The sequence below is a fragment of the Myxocyprinus asiaticus genome, chromosome 18, assembly GCF_019703515.2.
Source record: "Myxocyprinus asiaticus isolate MX2 ecotype Aquarium Trade chromosome 18, UBuf_Myxa_2, whole genome shotgun sequence".
Lineage (NCBI taxonomy): Eukaryota > Metazoa > Chordata > Actinopteri > Cypriniformes > Catostomidae > Myxocyprinus > Myxocyprinus asiaticus.
Genome location: NC_059361.1, coordinates 34,323,841 through 34,334,915, shown reverse-complemented (window position 1 = coordinate 34,334,915; position 11,075 = coordinate 34,323,841). Strand labels below are relative to the sequence as shown.

Below are 11,075 nucleotides of genomic sequence, written 5' to 3'. Positions count from 1 at the left end.
ACACAATGGGGTAACGACATCTGGTGTGCACATGGATCTGAGTGCTCCGCCAGTGTTGTCTCTCTAAAGAACAGATTTACCGGGGAGATTCTTCATACAGAACGTGACGGATCAGGACATTTTTTTGTGTCAAATTCTCAAAGTTCATGGTACTGTATTATTCATTGCGAATGTTTATGGATATAATTCTAAAAATTAAAACGATAATTTATTTGAAACTTTAGAAGATCATATCCTTCAGGGACTGTCGCAATTCCCGGATCTCTCTCTTATCATAGGGAGTGATTTTAATACTATTATGGATGGCTTTCTCGATTGTTTACCACCAAGACCATTTTATATTCAAAATGCAAACCTTAAACATTTTATGGAGAAATGTAATTTGGTTGATATATGGAGGTCTAAGTTTCCTGATTCGTTGCTGTATACTTGGAGCAACAAGTCTGGTAACAGACAGTTAGATTATTGGTTAGTATCCTCAGATGTCTCTGTTAATATGATTCCTTCACCGCTTAGTGACCATAAGGCTGTTCTTATTTCCATTAACCTCAGCACTGCTCCACATGCTATGGGTAGAAGTTCATATTGGAAACTTAATAGTTCATTACTGCAATATGAAAATAAAGGTTAAAAATCTTATTTTATTTCATTGGTATAAAGCACTTTCAGAAAAGAAATTCTGCAGTAATTGGGAGCTACTGAAATTTGAGGTAGCCAAGTACTTTTGAAAGCAGGGAAGCTTAATGGCAAAAGAAAGAGGTATTCAGGAGGACAATATTATTTCAAGATTAACTGTCCTCTCCTCAAAATCATGTCCAAATGAAGACGAACAAGCTGAGTTAATCACCCTACAACTGGAATTGGACAAAAGATATAAGAATAAGACAGAAGGAGCCTTCGTTAGGTCACGGAAGCGATGGTTGGAAAAAGGGGAACAAAACTCTGCATATTTTTTTGGTTTAGAGAAATTTAATTTTAGAAATAATACAATTGAACAACTTAAAATAGATGGGGATGTCACAGATGACCATGTTAAAATATCAAAATTTTGTACAGAATTTTATAGTAGGTTATATTCATCCAAATTCTGTGAACATTCTGCTTCTCTATTTCTGAACTCTATTTCTGGAATTAATTTTAAGACCATCGACCCTGTGCAAAAAGAGCTCCGTGATAGTTAAATTACTATTGAGGAGGTCTTAAACGCTATCACACTTATTAAGGTTAACAGATCTCCTGGAGTTGATGGCCTCATGGCCGAATTTTATAAAACCTTTTCTGATCTTATTGCCACCTTTCTCAAAGAGGTTTATATAGAGAGTATAGAAAATCAATTTCTTCCACCTACTTTAACTCAAGGATTAATAACATTGATTCCAAAACCAAAAAAAAGACCCATTGCTGTTAGATAACTGGAGACCAATTTCTCTATTAAATAATGGTTACAAGATCTTTGCCTTAATCTTTGCAAATGGAATCAAGTCAGTTATGGACCCCCTTATAGATGAGACCCAATCTGGCTTAAAGAAAATACATATTTCAAATAATATAAGATTAGTCTTAGACTTGGACTACTCACATTTAAGTACTGATGATGGATTTATTCTTTTCTTAGAGTTCTATAAAGCGTTCAATACAGTGGAGCATGCTTTTACTTTTAGGTCATTACAAAAATTTGGGTTTGGAGACTTTTTCTGTAAAGCTATACTAACAATGTATAGGAACGCAAACTGTTCATCCTCTAGATTTTATTTAAAACGTGGTATTAGACAAGGTTGTCCAATCTCCCCTTATCTTTTTTTGTTCTGTACTCAGCTTATGAATATTTATGTTAAATCAAGCCACTTAAAAGGTATATCTATTGCTGGCAGGGATATTATCATATCCCAGTTAGCAGACGATACTGCACTGTTCCTGAAAGATCATCATCAGGTCTCAGCTGCTCTTAAAGTAGTAGATGCCTTTTCTAAAGCTTCTGGCCTTAGTTTAAACATCAGCAAATGTGAACTGTTATCTATTAAAGACTGTCAGTTACAACATATTGCTAATATCCCAGTGAAGGAATCATTGACCTCTTTGGGGATTGTTATCTCGAAAGATCAAAAATTTAGATGTAAGATTAATTTTGATCCCATTCTTCAGAAGACTAAAGCAAAGTTGAATCACTGGCTTTTGAGGGATTTGTCCCTAAAAGGTAGAGTTTTGTTGTGTAAAGCTGAGGGACTCACAGCCTAGGTCGTGAGCAAGGACACTCCCCATTAGTGCCAGCTTAGTGACGCAAGGTCAAGTGTACTGAATTGTAAGGGAACTGTGGATAATCTGATTCCACCCATTCAGGCGATCGATTTGTCAGGTCTGAACAGGTGTTGCGTTGATAAACAGGAGGTGAGGACACGCCATTTGTTTTGTGTGAGTGTGTGTGCTGTAAACAGAAACTTATTTCCTTGAACAACAGCAAATGGCACTTCGGCCAAACATTGAACGCCTTCGGGTGCTCTCTGGAAATTAAGAAAAGCTGAATTTTAAACTCTAAGGATATAAACTAATATTCAAAGGTAAGCCACCCGATACTTCACAAAGCTGACGCGTGTTTTACCTGCTTATTAAAATCGTTTTGTCTTACGGTTACAAAATATGAAAGAACAACTCAAAAGTCAAACCATTGTGACGTCTTATTTGGATTTGCCCTTTAAAAACAGAGATTTTACTTTTCTGTAAAGAAACATGAGCGTTTGTGGAATTCAGTCCGACTGTCATCTCTTCATGTTGTTGATTAGTCTGATATTTGTGGGTTTTCCCATAGAAATGCTTATATTTGTCCTCCTGCTGTGTCATTTCACTTTGTGTGGACACTGTGCCTGTATAAGAAAAACTCTCCAAATAGAAGCAGATCAAGACAGTAAAGGTAAGCAATGCTTTTATACACAGTTCAATATGTACACTTATTTAAATGCCATTTTTATCTAATATATATTCATGAGCCTTATTATGTCTAGATGCCTTTTGCTTTAGTTCATTATGAGATTTAATATTATGAAGTCACTCAGCCCAACAGTGATGCAAAATGTGTATACTATTGTACAATGATGTATAAAATTAGCTGTGATTATTGGGTAACATGATGGTTCAGATTCATTTGACATTTTAAATGTTGGTGGCTTTTAGTGTTTGTTGTGGGCCAGGAGGCCAACACATTTTTGGGACGCCACCTGTTGTTCAACCGCTTCGACTTTGAGATCTTCACCCCGGGTAATCTGGAGAGGGAATGTTACGAGGAGATATGCAACTACGAGGAGGCTCGGGAAGTCTTTGAGAATGTTCCTGATACGGTTGAGTAATCCCATTATTATTAAGTACTATTGAACAATAAAACTTATTAATAATTATACAGATTACTACAACCACTCCCAAAAAAAGATATTGTTTTTATGTACTTGCCCATGGGTTGGTTTTGGGTAGATGTGTATAATAAAAATGAGAACAATTACTAAAAAATGTGGCTCCTAACGCTCCATGATGTCAGGTATAAACCAAAGTGCGTTTGGAACCGCATGCTACCAGTGTGATATATTATTAGTTTTCAGTTTGTAATAAATCTACATTAACAAACACTGTTGTTGATTTAATTCTAGATATTAATTTAATTTGCTTGCTCTCTTTGGTCTGACAGAATGCCTTTTGGAGGACATATACAGCGGGTAAGTTATGTCATCATTCTTTTGCCACACATACACCTGTTGGACCGAAAATATTTATAAAATGACTTACTGTTAGCACAGAGTGCCTGCAAGAGAAACTGCACACAGAAATCACACTATAATCTTTAATCTTCTCAGACAAGTATTTATATATTAACAGAAACCAGAGTTTTTAGCAGGAGAATTTAATATTCATCTTTTTAAACAGCTTCTTGGTTGTGTCCATGTTGTATTTGTCTGGATAAAAGAAAGCTCTTTTCCAGATTACATTTATACTTGTCTTTTTGCTTTTACAACTTGTAAAAAAAAATGTATTAGCTTACAAGTGGTAACTTAATGCACATAGAGAAATCTTTGTAATTGCCACAGTACATACACACACACACACACACACATACACATACACTGATCAGCCACAACATTAAAACCATCTGCCTAATATTGTGTAGGTCCCCCTCGTGCCACCAAAACAGCACCAACCCGCATCTCAGAATAGTATTCTGAGATGCTATTCTTCTCACCACAATTGTACAGAGTGGTTATCCGAGTTACCGTAGACTTTGTCAGTTCGAACCAGTCTGGCCATTCTCTGTTGACCTCTCTCATCAACAAGGCGTTTCCTGTCCACAGATCTGCCCCTCACTAGATGTTTTTTTGTTTTTGGCACCATTCTGAGTAAATTCTAGAGACTGTTGTGCGTGAACATCCCAGGAGATCAGCAGTTACAGAAATACTTAAACCAGCCCGTCTGGCACCAACAATCATGCCACAGTCGAAATCACTGAGATCACATTTTTCCCCCATTCTGATGGTTGATGTGAACATTAACTGAAGCTCCTGACCCATATCTGCGTGATTTTATGCATTGCACTGCCACATGATTGGTTAATTAGATAATCACATGGATGATTGTTGGTGCCAGACGGGCTGGTTTGAGTATTTCTGTAACTGTTGATCTCCTGGGATTTTCATGCACAACAGTCTCTAGAATTTACTCCGAATAGTGCCAATTACAAAAAACATCCAGTGAGCGGCAGTTCTGTGGATGGAAACGCCTTGTTGATGAGAGAGGTCAACAGAGAATGGCCAGACTGGTTCAAACTGACAAAATCTATGGTAACTCAGATAACCGCACTGTACAATTGTGGTGAGAAGAAAATAATCTCAGAATGCTATTCTGAGATGCAGGTTGGCGCTGTTTTAGCGGCACGAGGGGGACCTACACAATATTAGGCAGGTGGTTTTAATGTTGTGGCTGATCGGTGTGTGTGTGTGTATGTGTGTAAAATATATATATATATCTCTAAAATATGTGTGTATGCATTTTTTATTTCTACATGCACTAGATAAAGAAGAGTACCAATCAAAAGTTGATGTAACAGCCTTGTTGGTGGGCATTATCTCTGCTGGAGTCTTTATTGTTGTAGTCGGCCTCCTGATCTGGTACTTCTGCCAGGGAAGGAATAAAGACTATGGCTTTAGAGGGTAAGGACCCATTATCTTAGCATTTATCATTTGTAATTTCAAGTGGTGGATAGATGTCCAAGTATTTGCATTGTTTGTGCTTCATGTTTTGTGACTTAAATTTAGCTCCATCAGACGTCGCTCCACCCGAAGCAATGCCTCTGTGATAATCCGGAGACTGGAGGAGGTCTCTCTGCATCCTATTCCTCGTACACACTCAGATGATAACCCAGACGCTCATGGTTTGCCTTCTTATGACCAGGCCATTGCCATCACTGGACCACATGATGCTCCACCTCCACCATATCCTGGGTACCAACACACTTTGCTTTTTAAGGATTTATGTAACTGCTTTGTCATTTGTATCACTCCTTTATTATATCATTAAGTAACCTGTTTCCACCTATTTAACAGTTGTTGTCATCAAAAACTAATTATAGTACACTAATTGCTGGAACTGGTGACATATTGTGCTCAAGAGCCGAAAATAACATATATGCTAAATAATCATCCATTTATGCTAAAAGGAATAGTTACCCAAAAAAGAAAATTCTACTCACCCTCCCAGATATAAATGACTTTATTTCTTCTGTTGTACAAAAAGATTTTTAGAAGAATATTTCAGCTCTGTAGGTCCATACAATGCAAATGAATGGTGGCCAAGACTTTGAAGCTCCAAAAGGCAGCATAAAGGTAATCCCTTAGTCTCCAGTGGTTAAATCTACAGTTGAAGTCAGAAGTTTACATACACTTAGGTTGAAGTCATTAAAACAAATTTTTTAACCACTGCACAGATCTAATATTAGCAAACTATAGTTTTGGACATCTACTTTGTGCATGGCATGAGTAATTTTTCCAACAGTGGTTAACAGACAGATTGTTTCACATTTAATTGACCATATCACAATTCCAGTGGGTCAGAAGTTTACATACACATGCAAGTTAACTATGCCTTTAAGCCAATTGGAAAATTCCAGAAAATGATGTCAAGCCTTTAGACAATTAGCCAATTAGCTTCTGATATGAGATGTACTGAATTGGAGGTGCACCTGTGGATGTATTTTAAGGCCTACTTTCAAACTCAGTACCTCTTTGCTTGACACCATGGAAAAATCAAAAGAAATCAGCCAAGACCTCAGAAAAAAAATTGTGGACCTCCACAAGTCTGGTTCATCCTTGGGAGCAATTTCCAAATGCCTGAAGGTACCACGTTCATCTACAAATAATAGTACGCAAGTAAAACGGTCCTGTATCAACATAACCTGAAAGGCTGCTCAGCAAGGAAGAAGCCACTGCCCCAAAACCACCATAAAAAAGCCAGAATACAGTTTGCAAGTGCACATGGGGACAAAGATCTTACTTTTTGGAGAAATGTCCTCTGGTCTGATGAAACAAAAATGTAACTGTGTGGCCATAATGACCACCGTTATGTTTGGAGGGAAAAGGGTGAGGCTTGCAAGCCAAAGAACACCATCCCAACCGTGAAGCACTGGGGTGGCAGCATCATGTTGTGGGGGTGCTTTGCTGCAGGAGGGACTGGTGCACTTCACAAAATAGATGGAATCATGAGGAAGGAAAATGATGTGGATATACTGAAGCAACATCTCAAGACATCAGCCAGGAAGTTAAAACTTGGTCACAAATGGGTTTTCAAAATGGACAATGACCACAAGCATACGTCCAAAGTTGTGTCAAAATGGCTTAAGGACAACAAAGTCAAGGTATTGGAGTGGCCATCACAAAGCCCTGACCTCAATCTGATAGAAAATTTGTGGGCAGAACTGAAAAAGTGTGTGCGAGCAAGGAGGCCTACAAACCTGACTCAGTTACACCAGTTCTGTCTGGAGGAATGGGCCAGAATTCCAGCAACTTATTGTGAGAAGCTTGCGGAAGGCTGCCCAAAACATTTGACCCAAGTTAAACGATTTAAAGGCAATGCTACCAAATACTAACAAAGTGTATGTAAACTTCTGACCCACTGGGAATGTGATGAAAGAAATAAAAGCTGAAATAAATCATTCGCTCTACTATTATTCTGACATTTCACATTCTTAAAATAAAGTAGTGATCCTAACTGACCTAAGACAGGGAATGTTTTTCACAATTAAAATGTCAGGACTTGTGAAAAACTGAGTTTTAAATGTATTTGGCTAAGGTGTATGTTAACTTTGAAGGTAGGCCTTAAAATACATCCACAGGCACACCCTCTATCAGAAGCTAATTGTCTAAAGGCTTGACATAATTTTCTGGAATTTTCCAAGCTGCTAGACAGTTAACTTTGTATGTAAACTTCTGACCCACTGGAATTGTGATATAGCCACTTAAAAGTGAAACAATCTGTCTGTAAACAATTGTTGGAATAATTACTCGTGTGATGCACAAAGTAGATGTCCTGAATGACTTGTCAAAACTATACTTAATTATAACTATATATACACTTAACTATATAACTATACTTATTAGTTTTAATGACTTCAGCCTAAGTGTATGTAAACTTCTGACTTCAGCTGTACATTATATTCGGCTCTTGAGCGCAATATGCCACCAGTTCCAGCAATTAGAGAGAATTTTCATTTTTGGGTGAACTGTTCCTTTAAATGTCTCTGGGTCTTGATCCACAAGTGGCATAATATTTTTTATAGTGTACTGTGAAATGACCAAATATCTAATTCTAGTTATATCTATCGACAGTTCGAGGCCAGGCAGTATCCGTCGATAGCATCATTTACTGGACTGTATCAGGATGGACTAAGCCATTTCTTTCTTGGATTATAAACTGGAGAAGTGTTAAACCAAAGGCATTCCACTCTGATTGAATTCCTTGGAATAAACCGCTAATATAAAAATTGGCAGAATAATAATGTGCACTGCTGCACTGTATCATTTAACATGAGCTCTGTTGTCTTACTAAGCAATGAGTTGGAATTACTGGAAGCATTGCAGTCAAAATCAGGGCAGTTTAGGTAGTTAAAACTACAAAGAAAGATGACTTCCACATTCTAATTACTTTTTTCATTTTGTAAATCTTTTAAATGTTTGTATTTAGATATTTAACTATAAAAATGAAAATCTAGTTTAGATATTAATTATTGTAACAATAAGAAGACTGATCATAATGATTTTTTTTTTATATTCTGGGCTTTTTATGAAGGAAGATAAATAATCGTTACACAAGTAATTATTTTTATTTTATTTTATTTTTTGCAAGTTATAGAGATGCAGAGTGTGACTTGCGTCACTTGAGATGAAATGCTTTTTTGCAAAGTCCTGTTAATTCTGTGATCCATACAACCAAAACACAATTACCTCCTCATTCTAATGTTATGACTATGAAGTTAGACTAAGTTGTTTACACTAGGCCTTGTGCATAATGATAAATAAATGTTGTTCCTTTCATCTTAGTTTGGTATTTCTTTTTATTCTTTTTATTCTAGTGCTATATATATATATATATATATATATATATATATATATATATATATATATATATATATATATATATAAATATAATATATAAATATATAAATATAATATATATATATAAATATAATATATATATAATATATATAAATAAATATAATATATATATATATATATATATAAATATAAATAATATATATATATATATATATATATATAATATAAATATATATATATATATATATATATATAATATAAATATATATAAATATATATATATAAATATAATATATATATAAATATATAAATATAATATATATATATATATAAATATAATATATAAATATATATAAATATAATATATATATAAATATAATATAAATATATATAAATATAATATATATATATTTAAATATATAAATATAATATATATATAAATATAATATATAATATATATATATATATATATAATATAAATATAATCTATATATATATATATATATATAATTATAATATATAATCTATATATATATATATTATATATATATATATATATATAATATATAAATTTTATATATGTGTATATATATATATATATATATATATATATATATTAGTGTATGTGTGTGTGTATATATATATATATATATATATATATATATATATATATATATATTAATTAGTGTATATACACAGATCAGCCACAATATTAAAACCATCTGCCTAATATTGTGTAGGTCCCCCTCGTGCCACCAAAACAGTGCCAATCCGTATCTCAGAATAGCATTCTGAGATGATATTCTTCTCACCACAATTGTACAGTGCGGTTATCGGAGTTACCATAGATTTTGTCAGTTCAAACCAGTCTGGCCATTCTCTGTTGACCTCTCTCATCAACAAGGCATTTCCGTCCACAGAACTGCCGCTCACTGGATGTTTTTTGTTTTTGGCACCATTCTGAGTAAACTCTAGAGACTGTTGTGTGTAAAAATCCCAGGAGATCAACAGTTACAGAAATACTCAAACCAGCCCATCTGGCACCAACAATCATCCATGCGATTATCTAATTAGCCAATCATGTGGCAGCAGTGCAATGCATAAAATCATGCAGATATGGGTCAGGAGCTTCAGTTAATGTTCACATCAACCATTAGAATGGGGAAAATGTGATCTCAGTGATTTGGACCGTGGCATGATTGTTAATGAGAGAGGTCAAACAGAGAATGGCCAGACTGGTTTGAACTGACAAAGTCTACGGTAACTCAGATAACTGCTCTGTACAATTGTAGTGAGAAGAATATTGTAACAGTATGCTATTCTGAGATGCGGGTTGGCGCTGATTTGGTGGCACAAGGGGGACCTACACAATATTAGGCAGGTGGTTTTAATGTCGTGGCTGATTGGTGTATAGCAAAATGTGTAGCTTTTGGGGGGGAAAAAATAATTGGATACCTAAAACATACTTAATGTATAAATATCATTGCGCACTCAAAAAATGATAATAAAAAAAAAATATATATATATATATATACACTATATTGCCAAAAGTATTCGCTCATCTGCCTTTAGACACATATGAACTTAAGTGACATCCCATTCTTAATCCATAGGGTTTAATATGACGTCGGCCCACCCTTTGCAGCTATAACAGCTTCAACTCTTCTGGGAAGGCTTTCCACAAGATTTAGGAGTGTGTTTATGGGAATTTTTGACCATTCTTCCAGAAGCGCATTTGTGAGGTCAGACACTGATGTTGGACGAGAAGGCCTGGCTCGCAGTCTTCGCTCTAATTCATCGCAAAGGTGCTCTATCGGGTTGAGGTCAGGACTCTGTGCAGGTCAGTCAAGTTCTTCCACACCAAACTCGCTCATCCATGTCTTTATGGACCTTGCTTTGTGCACTGGTGCGCAGTCATGTTGGAACAGGAAGGGGCCATCCCCAAACTGTTCCCACAAAGTTGGGAGCATGGAATTGTCCAAAATCTCTTGGTATGCTGAAGCATTCAGAGTTCCTTTCACTGGAACTAAGGAGCCAAGCCCAGCTCCTGAAAAACAACCCCACACCATAATCCCCCCTCCACCAAACTTCACAGTTGGCACAATGCAGTCAGACAAGTACCGTTCTCCTGGCAACCACCAAACCCAGACTCATCCATCAGATTGCCAGATGGAGAAGCGTGATTCGTCACTCCAGAGAACGCATCTCCACTGCTCTAGAGTCCAGTGGCGGCGTGCTTTACACCACTGCATCCGACGCTTTGCATTGCACTTGGTGATGTATGGTTTGGATGCAGCTGCTCGGCCATGGAAACCCATTCCATGAAGCTCTCTATGCACTGTTCTTGAGCTAATCTGAAGGCCACATGAACTTTGGAGGTCTGTAGCGATTGACCCCGCTCTGTCATTTTACGTGGCCTACCACTTCGTGGCTGAGTTGCTGTCATTCCCAATCGCTTCCACTTTGTTATAATACCACTGACAGTTGACTGTGGAA

At 36.0% G+C, this 11,075-nt stretch overlaps 1 protein-coding gene across 2 annotated transcripts; it reads left to right on the top strand.

Moving 5' to 3' along the window:
* Nucleotides 1-2,109: 2,109 nt before the first annotated feature.
* prrg4 (proline rich Gla (G-carboxyglutamic acid) 4 (transmembrane)) lies at nt 2,110-8,563 on the top strand. 2 transcript variants are annotated; one of them, XM_051723904.1, is made up of 7 exons: nt 2,110-2,385; nt 2,804-2,905; nt 3,166-3,329; nt 3,671-3,698; nt 5,045-5,183; nt 5,289-5,474; nt 7,854-8,563. In XM_051723904.1, exons 2-7 carry the CDS (start codon nt 2,806-2,808, stop codon nt 7,879-7,881), a joined length of 645 nt encoding a protein of 214 aa, XP_051579864.1. In that variant the 5' UTR covers nt 2,110-2,385; nt 2,804-2,805; the 3' UTR covers nt 7,882-8,563. The 2 variants fall into 2 exon arrangements, with proteins under 2 accessions (XP_051579864.1, XP_051579863.1); XM_051723903.1 differs by having other exon boundaries at nt 2,117-2,555.
* The last annotated feature ends 2,512 nt before the right edge of the window (nt 8,564-11,075 follow it).